The sequence below is a fragment of the Ostrinia furnacalis genome, unplaced genomic scaffold (genome assembly GCF_004193835.3).
Source record: "Ostrinia furnacalis isolate ACB-3 unplaced genomic scaffold, ASM419383v2 OfSCF1166, whole genome shotgun sequence".
Classification (NCBI taxonomy): Eukaryota; Metazoa; Arthropoda; class Insecta; order Lepidoptera; family Crambidae; genus Ostrinia; species Ostrinia furnacalis.
Genome location: NW_021131405.1, coordinates 1,005,361 through 1,019,825, shown reverse-complemented (window position 1 = coordinate 1,019,825; position 14,465 = coordinate 1,005,361). Strand labels below are relative to the sequence as shown.

At 39.0% G+C, this 14,465-nt stretch overlaps 2 protein-coding genes across 3 annotated transcripts; both read left to right on the top strand.

Annotated features, from left to right (window-relative positions):
* Positions 1 to 1,183: 1,183 nt before the first annotated feature.
* Positions 1,184 to 4,182, top strand: LOC114351610 (uncharacterized). 2 transcript variants are annotated; one of them, XM_028302891.1, is made up of 4 exons: positions 1,184 to 1,393; positions 1,578 to 1,693; positions 1,936 to 2,070; positions 3,929 to 4,182. In XM_028302891.1, exons 1-4 carry the CDS (start codon positions 1,274 to 1,276, stop codon positions 4,122 to 4,124), a joined length of 567 nt encoding a protein of 188 aa, XP_028158692.1. In that variant the 5' UTR covers positions 1,184 to 1,273; the 3' UTR covers positions 4,125 to 4,182. The 2 variants fall into 2 exon arrangements, with proteins under 2 accessions (XP_028158692.1, XP_028158691.1); XM_028302890.1 differs by having other exon boundaries at positions 3,908 to 4,182.
* A 4,109-nt stretch (positions 4,183 to 8,291) lies between these two features.
* Positions 8,292 to 13,905, top strand: LOC114351603 (uncharacterized). Its single transcript, XM_028302878.1, has 3 exons — positions 8,292 to 8,351; positions 12,634 to 13,181; positions 13,881 to 13,905. Exons 1-3 carry the CDS (start codon positions 8,292 to 8,294, stop codon positions 13,903 to 13,905), a joined length of 633 nt encoding a protein of 210 aa, XP_028158679.1.
* Positions 13,906 to 14,465: the final 560 nt, after the last annotated feature.

The following is a 14,465-nucleotide window of genomic DNA, read 5'->3' as shown; positions in this document are numbered from 1 at the left end:
CATTTAACTGTTTCGTATCAGATTAAAAGTTAAATGTATTAATTTTGCTTCTGTCACATTTTTTAAACAACTAAAAAAACATACACATTGGTTTCAAGTGCCCGGCAATTGAGGGAATAAACTGCTTTATCCAGGTCAGATCTGATACGCTAAATTACACAAGTACCCTCGCTAATGACAGCCATCGGGTCCGTCTCCGGGAGCACTTCAAATTACTTATCATAACAAACGTAAGTCGCTTATTTCCAGTTATTTCTCAACTCAAAGGATGTTCTGATTAAGTCATCACCTAAATGTGTCGATATCAACACTTAGCCGCCATTTTCTGAATACACGTCGTTTGCGTTTGTGATTGTTGGGTATCAAGATTTCCGGGTTGTATTTAATCTGGATTTTACGTTTCGAACTTAAGAGGAAAAACATCGGCATTACGTTTTTTCTGCTTGCATTTTAAGAGCAATTTCGTAAGCTAATTAAAACTCATTTGGACTTTTAATCTCTTACAATATTAAGATGCGTGTTATGACTTTCAAACATTAAAATTAACTATTAGACAGGTCAATAGACAAACTGATTTCATAAAATTTCCCTAGACCTCCTCAGATACCTTTCTTTATAAATAAGTCAATCAAAAGGTTCCCAAATCAATCGTCGAAAAAAGTTTTTCACACTAGCACCCGCGAATAATGAAACGGCGGGAGACCTGCGTTCTAAATTTAAATCGAATTCGAACAATGGCGTCACGCGGTTCGAGCCTTTTCGGGAATGACATCTAAAGAAGTGGCAAAAAACTGAGTTTTGTACTTACGCGCGTTCAGCTACAGGCTTCTGAATTAACAGATTAATTATGTTGTGGTATTCAATTTTTTAATTTAATTAGAATCGTCGGTCATGGGTGAAGGTTTGGGTGGGATATTTATTTTTTAGTACCTTAAAAGTCCCAATTGTGGGTCAAAACACCAAAACTAATTTGTTTCGATTGCTTTACACAATTCCACCTCAGGTGGTTTTGGGGAGATCTATATTGACGCATAGGATTGACACCATTGAACATTTTCACTGACAGAAAAATGTGCAACGAAAAAATTACGAAAAGTACGACCTATTTTGTAATCGGATATTTTTTTTCTAAAAACTTTTCGCGTTATCTATCTGTCAAAACTTCTGTCTTCTGTCAATCAATCAAAACCCAGAAATATTTTATCCCTTTTTACAAGACCATGTAAATATCGTTCAGTACACTAGCATGGCATGAGGCGTGCTTGGTGAGGCGATGGCGTCGGCGGTGGCGGCTCGGCTGGCGGGCAGCATCGCCAGAAACCCCCTGGCTGAGGGCCTCAACCCGAGGATCTCTTCGGAGACCTTCACGAAGGAGATCATCGATGATCATCAGGTTGATATGGATGACACCCTAATAATATATTGATCCACTAAAGCAATACTAACGTATTTACAAAAGTGAAATGTTTTTATGTGTTCAATGCTTTGATTTCAGGGTCTGTGTACTCGTATTTTTGCCGATTTTTACGTCGTCTATAGTGTTAGAAGTGGTATTAATATCAGTAATTTTTATCCAGAACCTGAACTCCTCTTCCTCATACACCCTGACGAGTGGCCAGAGCGAGTTCAGTGGCGATGTGGACCGATGGATCCGGGGCACCTCTATGGAGAGCACTGGAGTGCAGAATAGCAGGTCTTATGATCAATTAATTTGGGAAATATTGAAAACTCTAAACCAGCTACTCTTTAGGCTCTCCTTTTCTGAACCGATATCTTTACGTCTGGAGTCTCTTGCCCAGTTTATGCTACAGCTGCTTCCTTGCTCCACTATCCAGCGTGGCGCATAAGCCAAATCCTTTATTTTCCTCTGGAAAATTCAAGAAGAGGATTGTGGAGTGGAGACTTAATGAGCTGATGATGATGACCTTTTTCTAGGACCCGCCTAGTCCAGCGTTCAACCCTGGCCATGGTGCCGTCCCTGGGCACCTCGGGTATGTGGTACGTGCTCGCCATGATCCTGCCGCTCTTCAGCATCAACACCAACTGCACGCATTGGCGGTGTAACCCTAGGTAAATACCACAAAGCACGGGAATTTTTCCATCTCATGTACCAGCTGCAAACTGTATAGACTCTATACTATAGAGTCTCCAAAATTTTAGACTTCCTCATCTCATATACCCACGGCTGCAAATCCTTTATAGGCTCTTCATAGATTCTGTGTGGTAAAAAGAACCATGCGATGTCACTAGTTAGTGAATTAAATCGACTTTTTATTGACTTCAAAGCTACCAAAAATGTTATACCCATTTAAAAACTTATTTCAGCCAGATTTATTATTTTTATATCGATTTAGATAAATTGATAAAAAAAGATTGTCTTTAAGCCTATGCGCAGACCATTGATTTTTCGTCGACCGATAGTTTAGTCGGGCAGTTGATCAGTATGGGCATGTATGGAAGTGCGCACATTACGCCGATTCGATTTGGCCGATTCTTTATTACAATTTAAAATCGGGCACACCTATCGGCCAACTAAAAATCGATGGTCTGCGCCTAGTCTAAAAGAGAGAAACATTTAATATGGTCTCTCCCATAATAACTAGTCTCTATCCAATCCAGAGACACGTAACGCCACCTATTCTCAGTTGGCGTAAAATATCTGCCTTCTGGTTTTCAACCGAACCGGATCATCTTGCTAGTTGTGCCATCTACCGAGTGTCTGTTGAAGCTACTACTTTGTTGAGGGATGTTTTATTACCGCTCTACATTTTATTTAGCTTGAGTTTAGCAACGGTCACTAGATGTCCCGTTTTTGCTGAAATGTTATTTTTGTAAAAATATTTTTTCCCAATTGAAACTGTCTTACCAGAAAGAGTTAAACGCGCGTTAAATACTAATGTAAATAACATTGACTACGGAAAAGTAATTTTAAATTAGCGTTTAAGAGCGTTTACGCCGTTTGACGCAAAAACAGTACTTTTTCAACCCGTTACAATCATTAACCAGTTAAATTACAAATATGTTATAGGCATAAATAATTACGCAATTTCGTCGTCTAAATAGTTGAGAAAATATTTCGATTAGTGTAGTATTTAAAAATTCTATCAAGATAAGTCCGCACAGGTTTTGAAATTTCCACTTTAGCGTCAGTTTACAAACTGATTTTTTTATAAAAATACTGTGAAAACGATATAAAAAACATTTATATCCTATAGCATAGATCCTTAGGCAAATAGGTAGTTGAGAAAATTCTTAGATTTAAGCATTTTACAATAAGAAATCACAAATTCAAAGAACGTGAAATACCCAAAAATCAAAGTTATTTTTACACCATTATTCTTCTCTAATTCAACATAAAAATAGCTTAATATAATAAAATAACATCTTCTTTAAAATATTTACTTTGAAACGATATATAATTCATTGTTATTGTTTTGCTATAAACATTTGAAAAGTATTAAAAAACGCCGCGCGCGAATCATTTCCAATGATGCCCCTTGAAAGGCCGCGCTTCGCGTAAACGCTCTTAACGCACGTTTTACTTTTTGTGGTAAGTCCCTATGCTTTTCAGCCATCTCGGATCTTATAATAGAATCTCGACTTACGCCCGTATTCACAAACAATGCTTGCATAAGTGAAGCAGCAAATCGAATGCACAGCGTTGAATAGAGCTCTATGATTGGTTTGTGTGTCACCCTGTGCGTCCACGCGCACTGTGATATCTAACAGTAATGTTTGTAAATACGGGCGTTAATCATAATTACTAAAGTAAATACAAATGAGTAAGTCATCTTCATAGAAACGCCCGAGCGCGATTTGTATGTGAGCGCGCCAATACGCCAAAATGACCTACTCTTATGCTTGCTCTATCAACTGAATCTTGAACAAGCAAATGTAAATCGAGCAGTGTGATCTGTTATGCCCTCAGTGCCGTGCTGACCACTGCTGAGCTGGTCATCGCCCACATCGCGAGCATCTGCGAGAGGGTCCGGGCCCACCTCCGAAGGCTCGCCCAGGATCAGGTGGCCAGGGACCTGTTTGCGACCGCCATGGACGTCGTCCTGGTGGTGTACGCCGTCGGCTTCCTCATCCTCTCCATGTACCAGGCCTCGATTATCGGTTGAGTGGTTTTGGACTCTAAATTTACGGAAGTGACTCAAGACTCTTTTTTCTTTCAGAGGTTATGGACTTAATAGGCGATTCAAGACTTTGGCAATTTTGTATACTGATGTAGAGTCTGTTTTCTAAAGTTAGAATATTTTAATAATGTTAACATTAATACGTACTATTTAATATAAGTGTTTTTGACTCAAAGTTGAGTTACAGAATGTCACAAAATGAAGTGAATTTAGAGTCTAAACTTATAAATAGTGAAGTTTACAGTCGGTTTTAGATGCTGTCCGATGTTGTTGCAAATTGTTGTTCTATTACACTTTTGGTCCACAATATTGTGTTTTAATTAGTAAAGGTAGTGCTAAAAAGTTAATCCCTACTAACATTATAAATGCGAAAGTAACTCTGTGAGTCTGTGTGGCTTTCCCGCCTCCACTGAACCTATTTTGATGAAATTTGGCATAGAGAGAGATAGTTTGAGTTTCGGGAAAGAACATAGGATAGTTTTTTATCCCGTTTTTTGAAACATAGACGCGCGCGATACATGTGCATGTGGATTGAGTGATCCTTGCTTCAATCTTAACAAAAATCGAGGAAGTTTTACTTAAAATATGTTAAAACATTGCGATGAAGTTTAAAAATTTGTTAAACCTAAGATAAAAATGTTATGGCCAGTAAATAGGAGCACTCATACCGCACGCTTTAAGAAAACGTCAACATGTTTATTTTGCGCGATACAGTTTTTCTGTGCCGGACATTTCACGCGGACGAAGCCACGGGGAAAGCTAGTAAACGATAAATCACAGTGCCACCGCCACCACCGAATACACCACCACACATTACATGCCACTAGTTCACTCTATATTATTCTCTCAGCTGAAGAATAGATTAGAAAAATATCATATAGTTCCAAAATACTGGCGCCACCGTCAATACCGGATCGCTGGTTCCGATTTTTGCCATGTTGGAAACCATATAGTTGAACGATGGTAGCGCCGCCCTGTCATTGAGTTTGGCGGGACAGTTCAGCGCTTTGACATCAAGTGTCAATTATTCAGAAGTTTCACAGAATACCTTATCTAGTAGAGACAGTAAGCAGCACTTATGATAAGATAAGGGCAAATATAATAATTACATCACAAATAGCAATCAATCCCTACTATTTACAAGCTATTGTCCTGGTGTTTGTCTGTAAAAAAAACTGCTTTAAAGATGCATGGAAGGAACTAAAATACAATTTAATGTATTGGAGATTAACACAACAAAGTAGGTAAGGTAGGAGCAAAAAACAGGCAGTTCTATAGCTAGGAAGCGATCTCTTCCAGAGTCGGGGAGAGGTAAGCTTATTATTTAACCTCAAATAGTAAAACATCATCATCATCATCATCATCATCATCATCTCAGCCATAGGACGTCCACTGCTGAACATAGGCCTCCCCCAATGCTTTCCATGTTGCCCGGTTGGTAGCGGCCTGCGTCCAGCGCCTTCCTGCTACCTTTATGATGTCGTCGGTCTATCTTGTGGGTGGACGTCCCACGCTGCGTTTTCCGGTACGCAAACATATTATATTTGGATGTAAAGTTTTAAGGTTTCGTGATTTGTGTGCTGTAGAAAACGGGAGGGCACATAACTTTGTTTATTATCGCACCGGTGGTGTACTGATGTGAATCTACCTTAATTAGGTCACAAATGTTTACCTTCCACATATTTCTCGCGGCCTTGGCATAGCGTGGCTTAATCACACGTCATGCGAAACTATTTCTCGAAAGTGAAATCATGTAACAATAATCCCGAATTGTTTGAGCAGTGACCGAGAATGCATTAATCATTTATTGTTTTCAGAAATTTATCGTTTTACTTTGTAATATTGGTTGGTAATCCAAAATTAAGCGGAAAGGTGAAAATGTAACAATGACACATGATATCACCTACTCTGGTAACTACTCTTTATATCACGTGGGTAAGCCACGTGTAAGCGGGAATTCCCAATTTTCTTTCCCACCATTGCTACTCCCGTAGAGTCAGGATATACAGTTTGGCCTCCAATGAAATCCCAGTTATACAGTTTGCTTGGTTTCTACCCTACATAATACTTGGGTGAACCACGTGTAAGCGGGACTTCCCACTTCTTTTTCCCACCACTTCAGCTCCTGTATAGCCAGGATCTACAGTTTGACGTGATAGACAGCAACATTTATCAACACGGAAAGGGGTCGTAACCGTATCAACGAAGCGTTTAGTATTCTTTGTATGAAACTTCATACTGCAACGCACACTTATCCACACCGAAACATAAACGCACCGCCTCGCGGTTTTCAGCACGCAAAATCCGATGACAGCTCTCGAAAAGCGATACGGTTTGATGTGATCCCTTTCCGAGTTGATAAGTCGGCTATGACCTTAACCGTAAACCATAATGGGCGAGCAGGGTAATAAAAGGAATTTTAAGTATAATAAGTTAAAAAAAACCTTAATAACTATGTACGATACATTTCAACTAATCATTACTTTACCCCAAATTTCATTCATAGAGCTGGCACACCTACATAAAAAACATGGTAAGTCTCAAAATAATATTATCTTACTTAGTTTTGAAACCTCATCTTAGGGCTCCTGCACACGACGCCGCCACCGCGCCGCCGCCGTACCGTCGCCGCGCCGCTACACTGTTCATACGCACCGAGTAAAACCGCCGCCGCGCCGCAACCACGCCATCAAAGCATAATTTTGCCCGCGGCGCGGCGCGGTTTTCACGCGGCGCGTATAAACAGTGCTAAGGCGCGGCGACGGCGCGGCGGAGGCGCGGTAGCGGCGTCGTGTGCAGGAGCGCTTTAATAGTCCGTACCCAAAATCAAGTAGTTGACTCGAACTTAAAAGTGACTGATAGAAAATGGTGAAAAGTTAACTAATTGAATAGAGCACTAAAATATAATATTTGAGTCTATTAGTCTAAAACTATTTCATATTTTTTTATCATTGCAGTTTCGAATAGTGATGCCGTAATCGTCACAAGGTGCAGTGTGTGCGTCACAAAACGTATGCGCGGTATAATCAGTAAGTATAGGCATTCCACATGCTCCAATAGTAGGTACAGTTGCGCACAAGAGTGTTATGAAAAAAATATTTTGATTTTATCCAGACTGTTGGTAATAATAGGGGAGACCGAGGCTAGTTGTAACAGAGGTGAGTTGTTGCAAAGCCAATTTCTCTACACCTATGATAATAGTTTACGAGCTGACAGTTTCACGCAAACTGTGGTGTGTCGAAAAAACAAGGAATTCGCGAAGTTGCTAGCTCGATTTAATTTAAACACTTAGATTTAGTTGTTCTCTCACCACCACCTCTGTTACAACTCTTCGGTCTCCCCTACCTACGTCAATAGCTGCTACAGGAAACAGTTATAGTTTTTAATTTGTAAATTTTAATAAATGGAATGGAGGCCGCGTACCGGAAGGCGCAGCGTGGGACGTCCACCTACAAGGTGGACCGACGACATCGTAAAGGTAGCAGGGAAGCGCTGGACGCAGGCCGCTACCAATCGATCAACGTGGAAAGCATTAGGGGAGGCCTATGTTCAGCAGTGGACGTCCTATGGCTGACATGATGATGATGATGATGATGATGAATAAATGGGTATAAACCTATGAAATTTAAAACTATGCCTGTTTCCTGTTCAGCCGTGACGTCACAGGGAAATTTAAAATTATAGTAGAAAAAAACAACTACCTAGGTACTAATAGTGGAGCCTAACAAATACCTAATTTATGTCGGAGCCAGGCCAGATGACAAAATTTCAATTATTTGTCCGTCAGACAGATACTTAGAAAATATTAGACTCATATTTTTTATTTTCTTTCATAATTAAATAATGACAGTGCTACATCGAGTTGAAATGGCGCGATACGTCATGCTTGAGTAGAATTTTTACTCAAAAGTGACGTCACGCGAGATTTCAACTCAATATAACACTGTCATTATTTAATTATGAAAGAAAATAAAAAATATGAGTCTAATATTTTCTAATTATCTGTCTGACGGACTAAATAGAATTTCGATTTCATTACCTAGTCATCATCCCTATTAACTTTCCTCTTTATTATTAGTATGATTAAGTGCTCTGTCGGCGGCTGTCCAAAGCATCCACCTGATAAGACGTGCATTGCGCGCGCAGTGCACGATGGTCGCGCACGCCGTCTCCGCGCTTCTCGCGCTCGCCGCGATCTCGGCGCACGCGCAGGTTTGTGAACAGAATCATTACTGAAAAAGTGATCTAAAAGTGATTTTGTTAAGCTTNGTTTTGATAAAGGTGTTTTTGATAGGAGAAATTAAATTAGAACATTGATCAAAAAATTTTCGCGATTATTTTAAGTATAAAAAATACTGCCCAAAAATAAAAAAGAAATGGAAATAAAAAAACATCGCAACGATTAAAATACGCTCTTAAACAAGTCATGAAAATTGTGTTAAAAATAAAAATAAAATAACATTACAATGATTTAAAAAATATATAAAATTAAGTAACTATAACTATTGTTGCTTTAAATAAATAATAAAAGTTTAACCACCAATAAATTCTGTCGTAAACGACATTGAAAACAATAAAAAAAACATGACATAAGTACACAAATGCATTGAAATTCCTTGAATACATTAAACCTGTTGTTATTTACTTTGTAAATGAAAAGGTGAGTTTTTCACACATTACCTACTTGAAATTCAGTTGCTGAAGAACCTTGAAGGCATGTCAGATGCAAGAGGTAAACCGTTGTTTTATTTGAAATTCAAATTCATTTTATTTCACAAAACTGTAATGATTTTCATAGAGTTCAACACTTGAACTCTGTACAAAACGCGTGAAAACTTTTTTTTTTACATAATAATGTGAAAGTTAACCAAGGTCTAGTTAAGTAGTTATCAGTAGTTATTTTGTTTATCATTTTATTGTGTTGCTGGTCGGCTTACTGTTTGCTTTCAGCATTCCTCTTCGTTAATATCTATACGATTAGATATGATCTAATGAGAAAAACATGTTGTATTTTGTATAAATTACAAGGCATCGCCCGTGGCTTTGCCTTTTATTTATTTTGAGACTCACGTAAAACGTGGTTGTGAAATATTTTTTTACTAAACATTCATTGAATAGGTAGTTACGTAACTTAAAAAATGAAATAATGGAAATTCAAAACATGTCGTCCATCCTATAACTTGGGTGGTATCCAAAACTTTGTTACAAACTAAAAAAGTCTCAAAAAGTTATTTATTACGCTTTTAAAAAGGCGTTTCTGCATTTTAACTTTACATCAGTTTTGTAAAATAGCGTAGACACCTATTCTGCTAAAATAAAAAGCAGCCCAGTTTAAATTACAAACGAATTGAAAGACAAGTAAAATAAGTGGGTTAGGAAAAATATATTTCAAGTTTTCAGTAACTACATACAAGTCACACAATTGCACCTGCAAATGCATTCCATCATCTCCAACAGACGTTCAAGGTCGTCGTGACGTCACATGCAGTGTGACGTCATCGTTGCATAAACTAAATTTTTACGAGCCACGTAAACCACATAATATATTCAAATTGCGTGCACTAAGATTTGTTGGGGCAGTTTAATAGCTCAATATAATTTTGAATGCAATGTAATAACTACCCACATGAAGTTACGGACAAAATTAGTAAAATACTTATTTAAAAAGTTTTCGTCAAAGTATCTAAGTGGAAAACCAGCAGTACCTAAAAATTCGGACTCATAAGAAATTGATCTAAGTTTAACTTTGGTCAATCTGTCTTTTTTGTCCAATCTGTACTTAATTTAATTATTTTCAGGAGTTTTCAGATATGACGCGACCATTAAAATATTATATGTATATGATTTGACCTTGTATTGTCACTACAGTCGATTTCAGTGTGTGCAATATAATTTAATATTCAAGACGAATGTATGCAAACGTATTTTTCTAAGCACAGAAATAATGTTAATAGACAGAAAACAATTTAATAACCCTCCTTCTGTAGCAGTCGGGTAAAAACAACGTATTCTTCTTTAATGAGGGTTTTCGCGAATGAAAGATCCGCTAGATGGCGGGACGTGGATGTGGGGTCTGACTGCTGCGTGATTGGTGGATTTTGACATATCTGTCAATGTCACAGTCAAAAATAACCAATCATGCAGCATTTTGGACCTCGCGTCTACGTATTGCCATCTGGCGGATTTTTCATTCGTGAAAACCCTCATTCTTACAAGCCTATATAAATGTGATGACATCCTGTTTTCTTATTGAATTTTTTATGTTGACTACAGAGTTAAAGACAAACAATGTGCCTTCATGAACTATACCTAGTTTCGCAATATTTTTAGCATCAAAGTAAAGAAATAATGTGAGCATGAAATTAATTCCGCGTGGAAACATTCGCGTTCTTAGCAAATGAGTCAGTGTTTGTATACATTACAATAATGTCTAAGCGACGTCATAAGAATGCATTACATTTTTATCTTGAAAAATGTAGAGTTCCACTGACGCGAGATTGCTATAATCAATCCTAATACAAATCCATTACTTCAATTGCTTCAATGGTCTCAATCTGTTTTCGATCAAATATCCATAATTTTCGATACTTTTACACTTTTATATTGTTTAAACAGTCTTAGAAACAATATGAAAATGTAAAAACCGTATTTTGACCAAAAACAGATCGATTTTTGACAGTTGAAGAACGGATTTAGATTGGGATCGATTGTAGCAATCCAGAGTTAATCGTGCAGTGAGAGCGCTACGTCCAGCAGTTTATTAATTTTTAAAGAAATATCTGAGTAGCACTTGGTTTGTATCTCATCGTTGGAAATTCGGAATGTGATGATCAGACCGATGATATTGCACACTGGTGATAATAATGATAATATAATGCAACTTTCACATGCAAGTGTTTTATCTTAGATAAATTCAATCCTCAAAATTGATAATGAAACTCTAGACTTACCTATTTAGGAAGTTAGGAAGATTTTCTAATCTTATTGTGATAATAATTATATCAAACATGACTTATCACTTGAAATCATAGTCCACCTTGCATTCTAAGTATTTCTAAGGGATTAGATTATATTATAAATAAACAAAATGTAGACTGTGGCACTGAAAACAATCACGAATTTAGAATACCACTTCTCTGAAACTGTGATAGTTTCCTCCTCTAAAACTTGAAAGGCAGATTCCATATAGGGTGTTGACATCCGCTAAAAATGGACTTTACGAAACTCCACCACAAAGGTAGTAAAATGCGAGTCCACGCGTAATCGCGGCCGGCTGTTAGTATTAAAATATACTTTGACTAAATACAATCAATTAANTTACGAGGTTAAGTCAATTAAGCCAAATTTCAAAAATGATATGGTAATTAGGCTGAGAACGCCTAATCGTGAGAATGACCGTTTTATTTGATTATCAACCTTTATAACACCGATTCATCATCTCTGTAAACATTGATTTAGCAACAGAACTAAAGCTTTGCTCTTGTTTGCTATCTAATACAAACACGGTGGCATTGTGTATAGAGCGGTAAGGTGTAAAGATTAATATATGCGGTGTTAGGTAACATAACCGGCAGACAGTGGTGACTGAGTTTGTTGCGGCGCTTCTTCTCAGCACTTGCCAAATGTTGGTCTTGGTAAAAAGATTATGAGACATGTAGAGGCTCCTTAAGAGCAAAATGACGATTTGTAAGAACTATAAATTAGTCTAATCTAAACAAATTATAAAGAAATTTTGACTCTGACTTTGACTTTAACTAACTAGGGAATTGCTTGTAGACATCTATTGTAGCGCGACCGTAACGCGACGGCAACATTACTGGGTAACCCAGCAAAAGGACAATGACCAAAAATGTATGGAGTGTGATCCAAATGTCCACCTTTAACGAGACCTATGTAGTAAAATAGTCTACTAAATACTGATTCATTTTAACCAAACCACAATAAAAAATATGCTGTCAGTTAAAAGTTATGACTGAATGAAAAGTCATGTTTTTTACCTTTTCATCCGAAAAATGTTCTTGATATCATTCTATCCATTGCACATTTTGGATTAATCTATGCATGTTATGTCATGTCACTTAGTGTTCCGTGTTAGATTCTCGCTAAAAGAAAAAAAATAAGCTTAGAAGAAAGACAACAATATCGGAATTATGGTCGGGTGGTCGCTGCTCCGCCCCTATTGGTTGTAGGGTGATGTTATATAACCTAAAACCATCTTTGATAAATGGGCTATCCATAACAAAAATAATTTTTCAAATCGGACCAGTAGTTCCTGAGATTAGCGCGTAAGCTACTACAATTTTTCATACGGTCATAACTTTTTACTGACAGCTTATTTTTTTAGTCCCATACTGAAAGTTAATCTCTGTTTAACGGACTATAAGCCAATATAGGTCTCATTAGTGGTGGACATTTGGACCACTTTTGGTCATTGTCCTTTCTTGCGTTCTTTGCCATTTTGGGTTAAGTTAGGAAAGAGATACCTCATGTCCAGGCCGCCGTTTACAGATGGATTGCGGCCCAGAAAGAGCGGTGCGAACACCCAGCCTTCGAGGAGAGGGAGGCGGTTCGGCGCGAACCTCGTGAAACTGTGGTCCAGCAGTGGGCAGACCACCTCGCCGTTGCCGAGTCGGGCCGCCGAACCTTGGATGCGCTCGCGCCGACCATAGAAAGGTGGCTCGAGCGCCCGCACGGGTACCTTTCCTTCCATTTGGTGCAGGTGTTGACCGGGCACGGATGCTTTGGCTCATATCTGCACCGCATTGGGAGGGAAGAGACGCCGTCCTGCCACGCGTGTCGTGGCGGTGCGGAGGACACGGCGCACCATACCCTTGCGGTATGTGCGGCGTGGGCTCCGCAGCGCAATACGCTTATCGCGGCGGTAGGCCGGGACCTTGTGCTGCCCAGTATAGTCAAAGCTATGCTGGACAGCAACGAGGCCTGGGTGGCAATGGCATCCTTCTGTGAAGACGTGATGTGTCAGAAGGAAGCCGCGGAGCGAGAGCGCGAGGATGATCCAAACGCGCCCTCGCTCCGGCGACGGCGGAGGGGTCAGAGGAGGCGACAATATGATCGCCTCCAGTTTCCTCTCCTCGGTGATGGCCAGCGGGCCGGGGGCGTGGGGGCGCCCCCGCCTGCATTGCACAGGCCACCACCACCGTCGGACGGGAACAGCTGTGTGCTTCCAGCTGTTCCTGTCGCCCCCCGTCCTGGGGGGCTTGTAGGGCCCGCCGTGTAGGCGGGCAATCGCCGGGAGGGGCTGTGGTAGAGAAGGCTTTGTCCGGAAACCCACAGTTTCCTCCCACTTATGGCGAGTGACGGAGCACCGGGGTCTTTTTAGTGGGTATGCCTCGTCCTTCTGACTTGGTGAGCCCCACATAACCTACCCTGTCCCCGCAGGGTAGGTATGCGATTCAACGCATTTTTTCCCCGCAAAAAAAAAAGGTTAAATGCATGGAAGCTGGGAAACATTGAATTTTCGGATAGATTCCAGTTCCAGTTTATTATGTAACCTATTTATTGGTACCATTTGATAGACCTCGCTTTCAGGACCAGTATTGAACAGTTTTTCGATATCTTGTATCGGAATTGAGATCACTTATCGTTTCCACCCCGTATAACACAAAAACCTCAATAATTTAACTAATATAAATTAAGACCCTTATCATGATTTAGCGATAATAATAATCTTTCTATCCGGTCCTGGTAAACAACGTGCTGAAAACAATGACCTCCCCTCAGGCATTATTACGACGATTGCAAATAACAATAATCTTATCCCTAGAAGAAATTGGGTGGACAATCATAAACACAAATTTCGCAAATCAGTCCGAGTAGAGTCAATGCACTAATTTAAGGAATTTGTGAAGTTGTTGTTATTATTTAAACAAGATTAGTATACCGTTTGAATGGGGATAGACTAGAGAAGTTTTGATAAAATCCGAAGACCGCTATCTCTTTTAAAAAAAAAATTATAGCCATGTAAACTTAAATGTTCAGTCCATTTTTAACTTTTCGGAAAACTTTAAAGCTGAATTAAAAAAAAACTAGATGATATTTGCCAGTAAATTTAGATTTGATGCAACCCTACATCAATGCATGTCAAAACAAAATATTTACTTTGAGGCTACGCCTAGTAGTTTTTTTTTAAATCGAAATTAAATGATGCGATATGGGTATTTTGGTGAAATTATTAAAAAAGTTAATATAAAAGTAGCCGCCTGGCGTGGAACGTGTTATGGGGGATGAAAATATAGGAAATGACCCATTCTATCCGCCAAATCATTTTGGCACACGATGCGCCAAACACCCTGTATAACTCACAAA

Excerpts from the sequence above, each read along its gene's own strand:
- LOC114351610 (XM_028302890.1), top strand. The coding sequence starts at position 1,274 with ATGGCGTCGGCGGTGGCGGCTCGGCTGGCGGGCAGCATCGCCAGAAAC. Across the intron at positions 1,394-1,577 it reads AGATCATCGATGATCATCAG|AACCTGAACTCCTCTTCCTC; the intron begins GTTGATATGGAT and ends ATTTTTATCCAG. Across the intron at positions 2,071-3,907 it reads CATTGGCGGTGTAACCCTAG|TGTGATCTGTTATGCCCTCA; the intron begins GTAAATACCACA and ends TAAATCGAGCAG.
- LOC114351603 (XM_028302878.1), top strand. The coding sequence starts at position 8,292 with ATGGTCGCGCACGCCGTCTCCGCGCTTCTCGCGCTCGCCGCGATCTCG. Across the intron at positions 8,352-12,633 it reads CGATCTCGGCGCACGCGCAG|GCCGCCGTTTACAGATGGAT; the intron begins GTTTGTGAACAG and ends CCTCATGTCCAG. Across the intron at positions 13,182-13,880 it reads GCGCCCTCGCTCCGGCGACG|GCATTATTACGACGATTGCA; the intron begins GCGGAGGGGTCA and ends ACCTCCCCTCAG.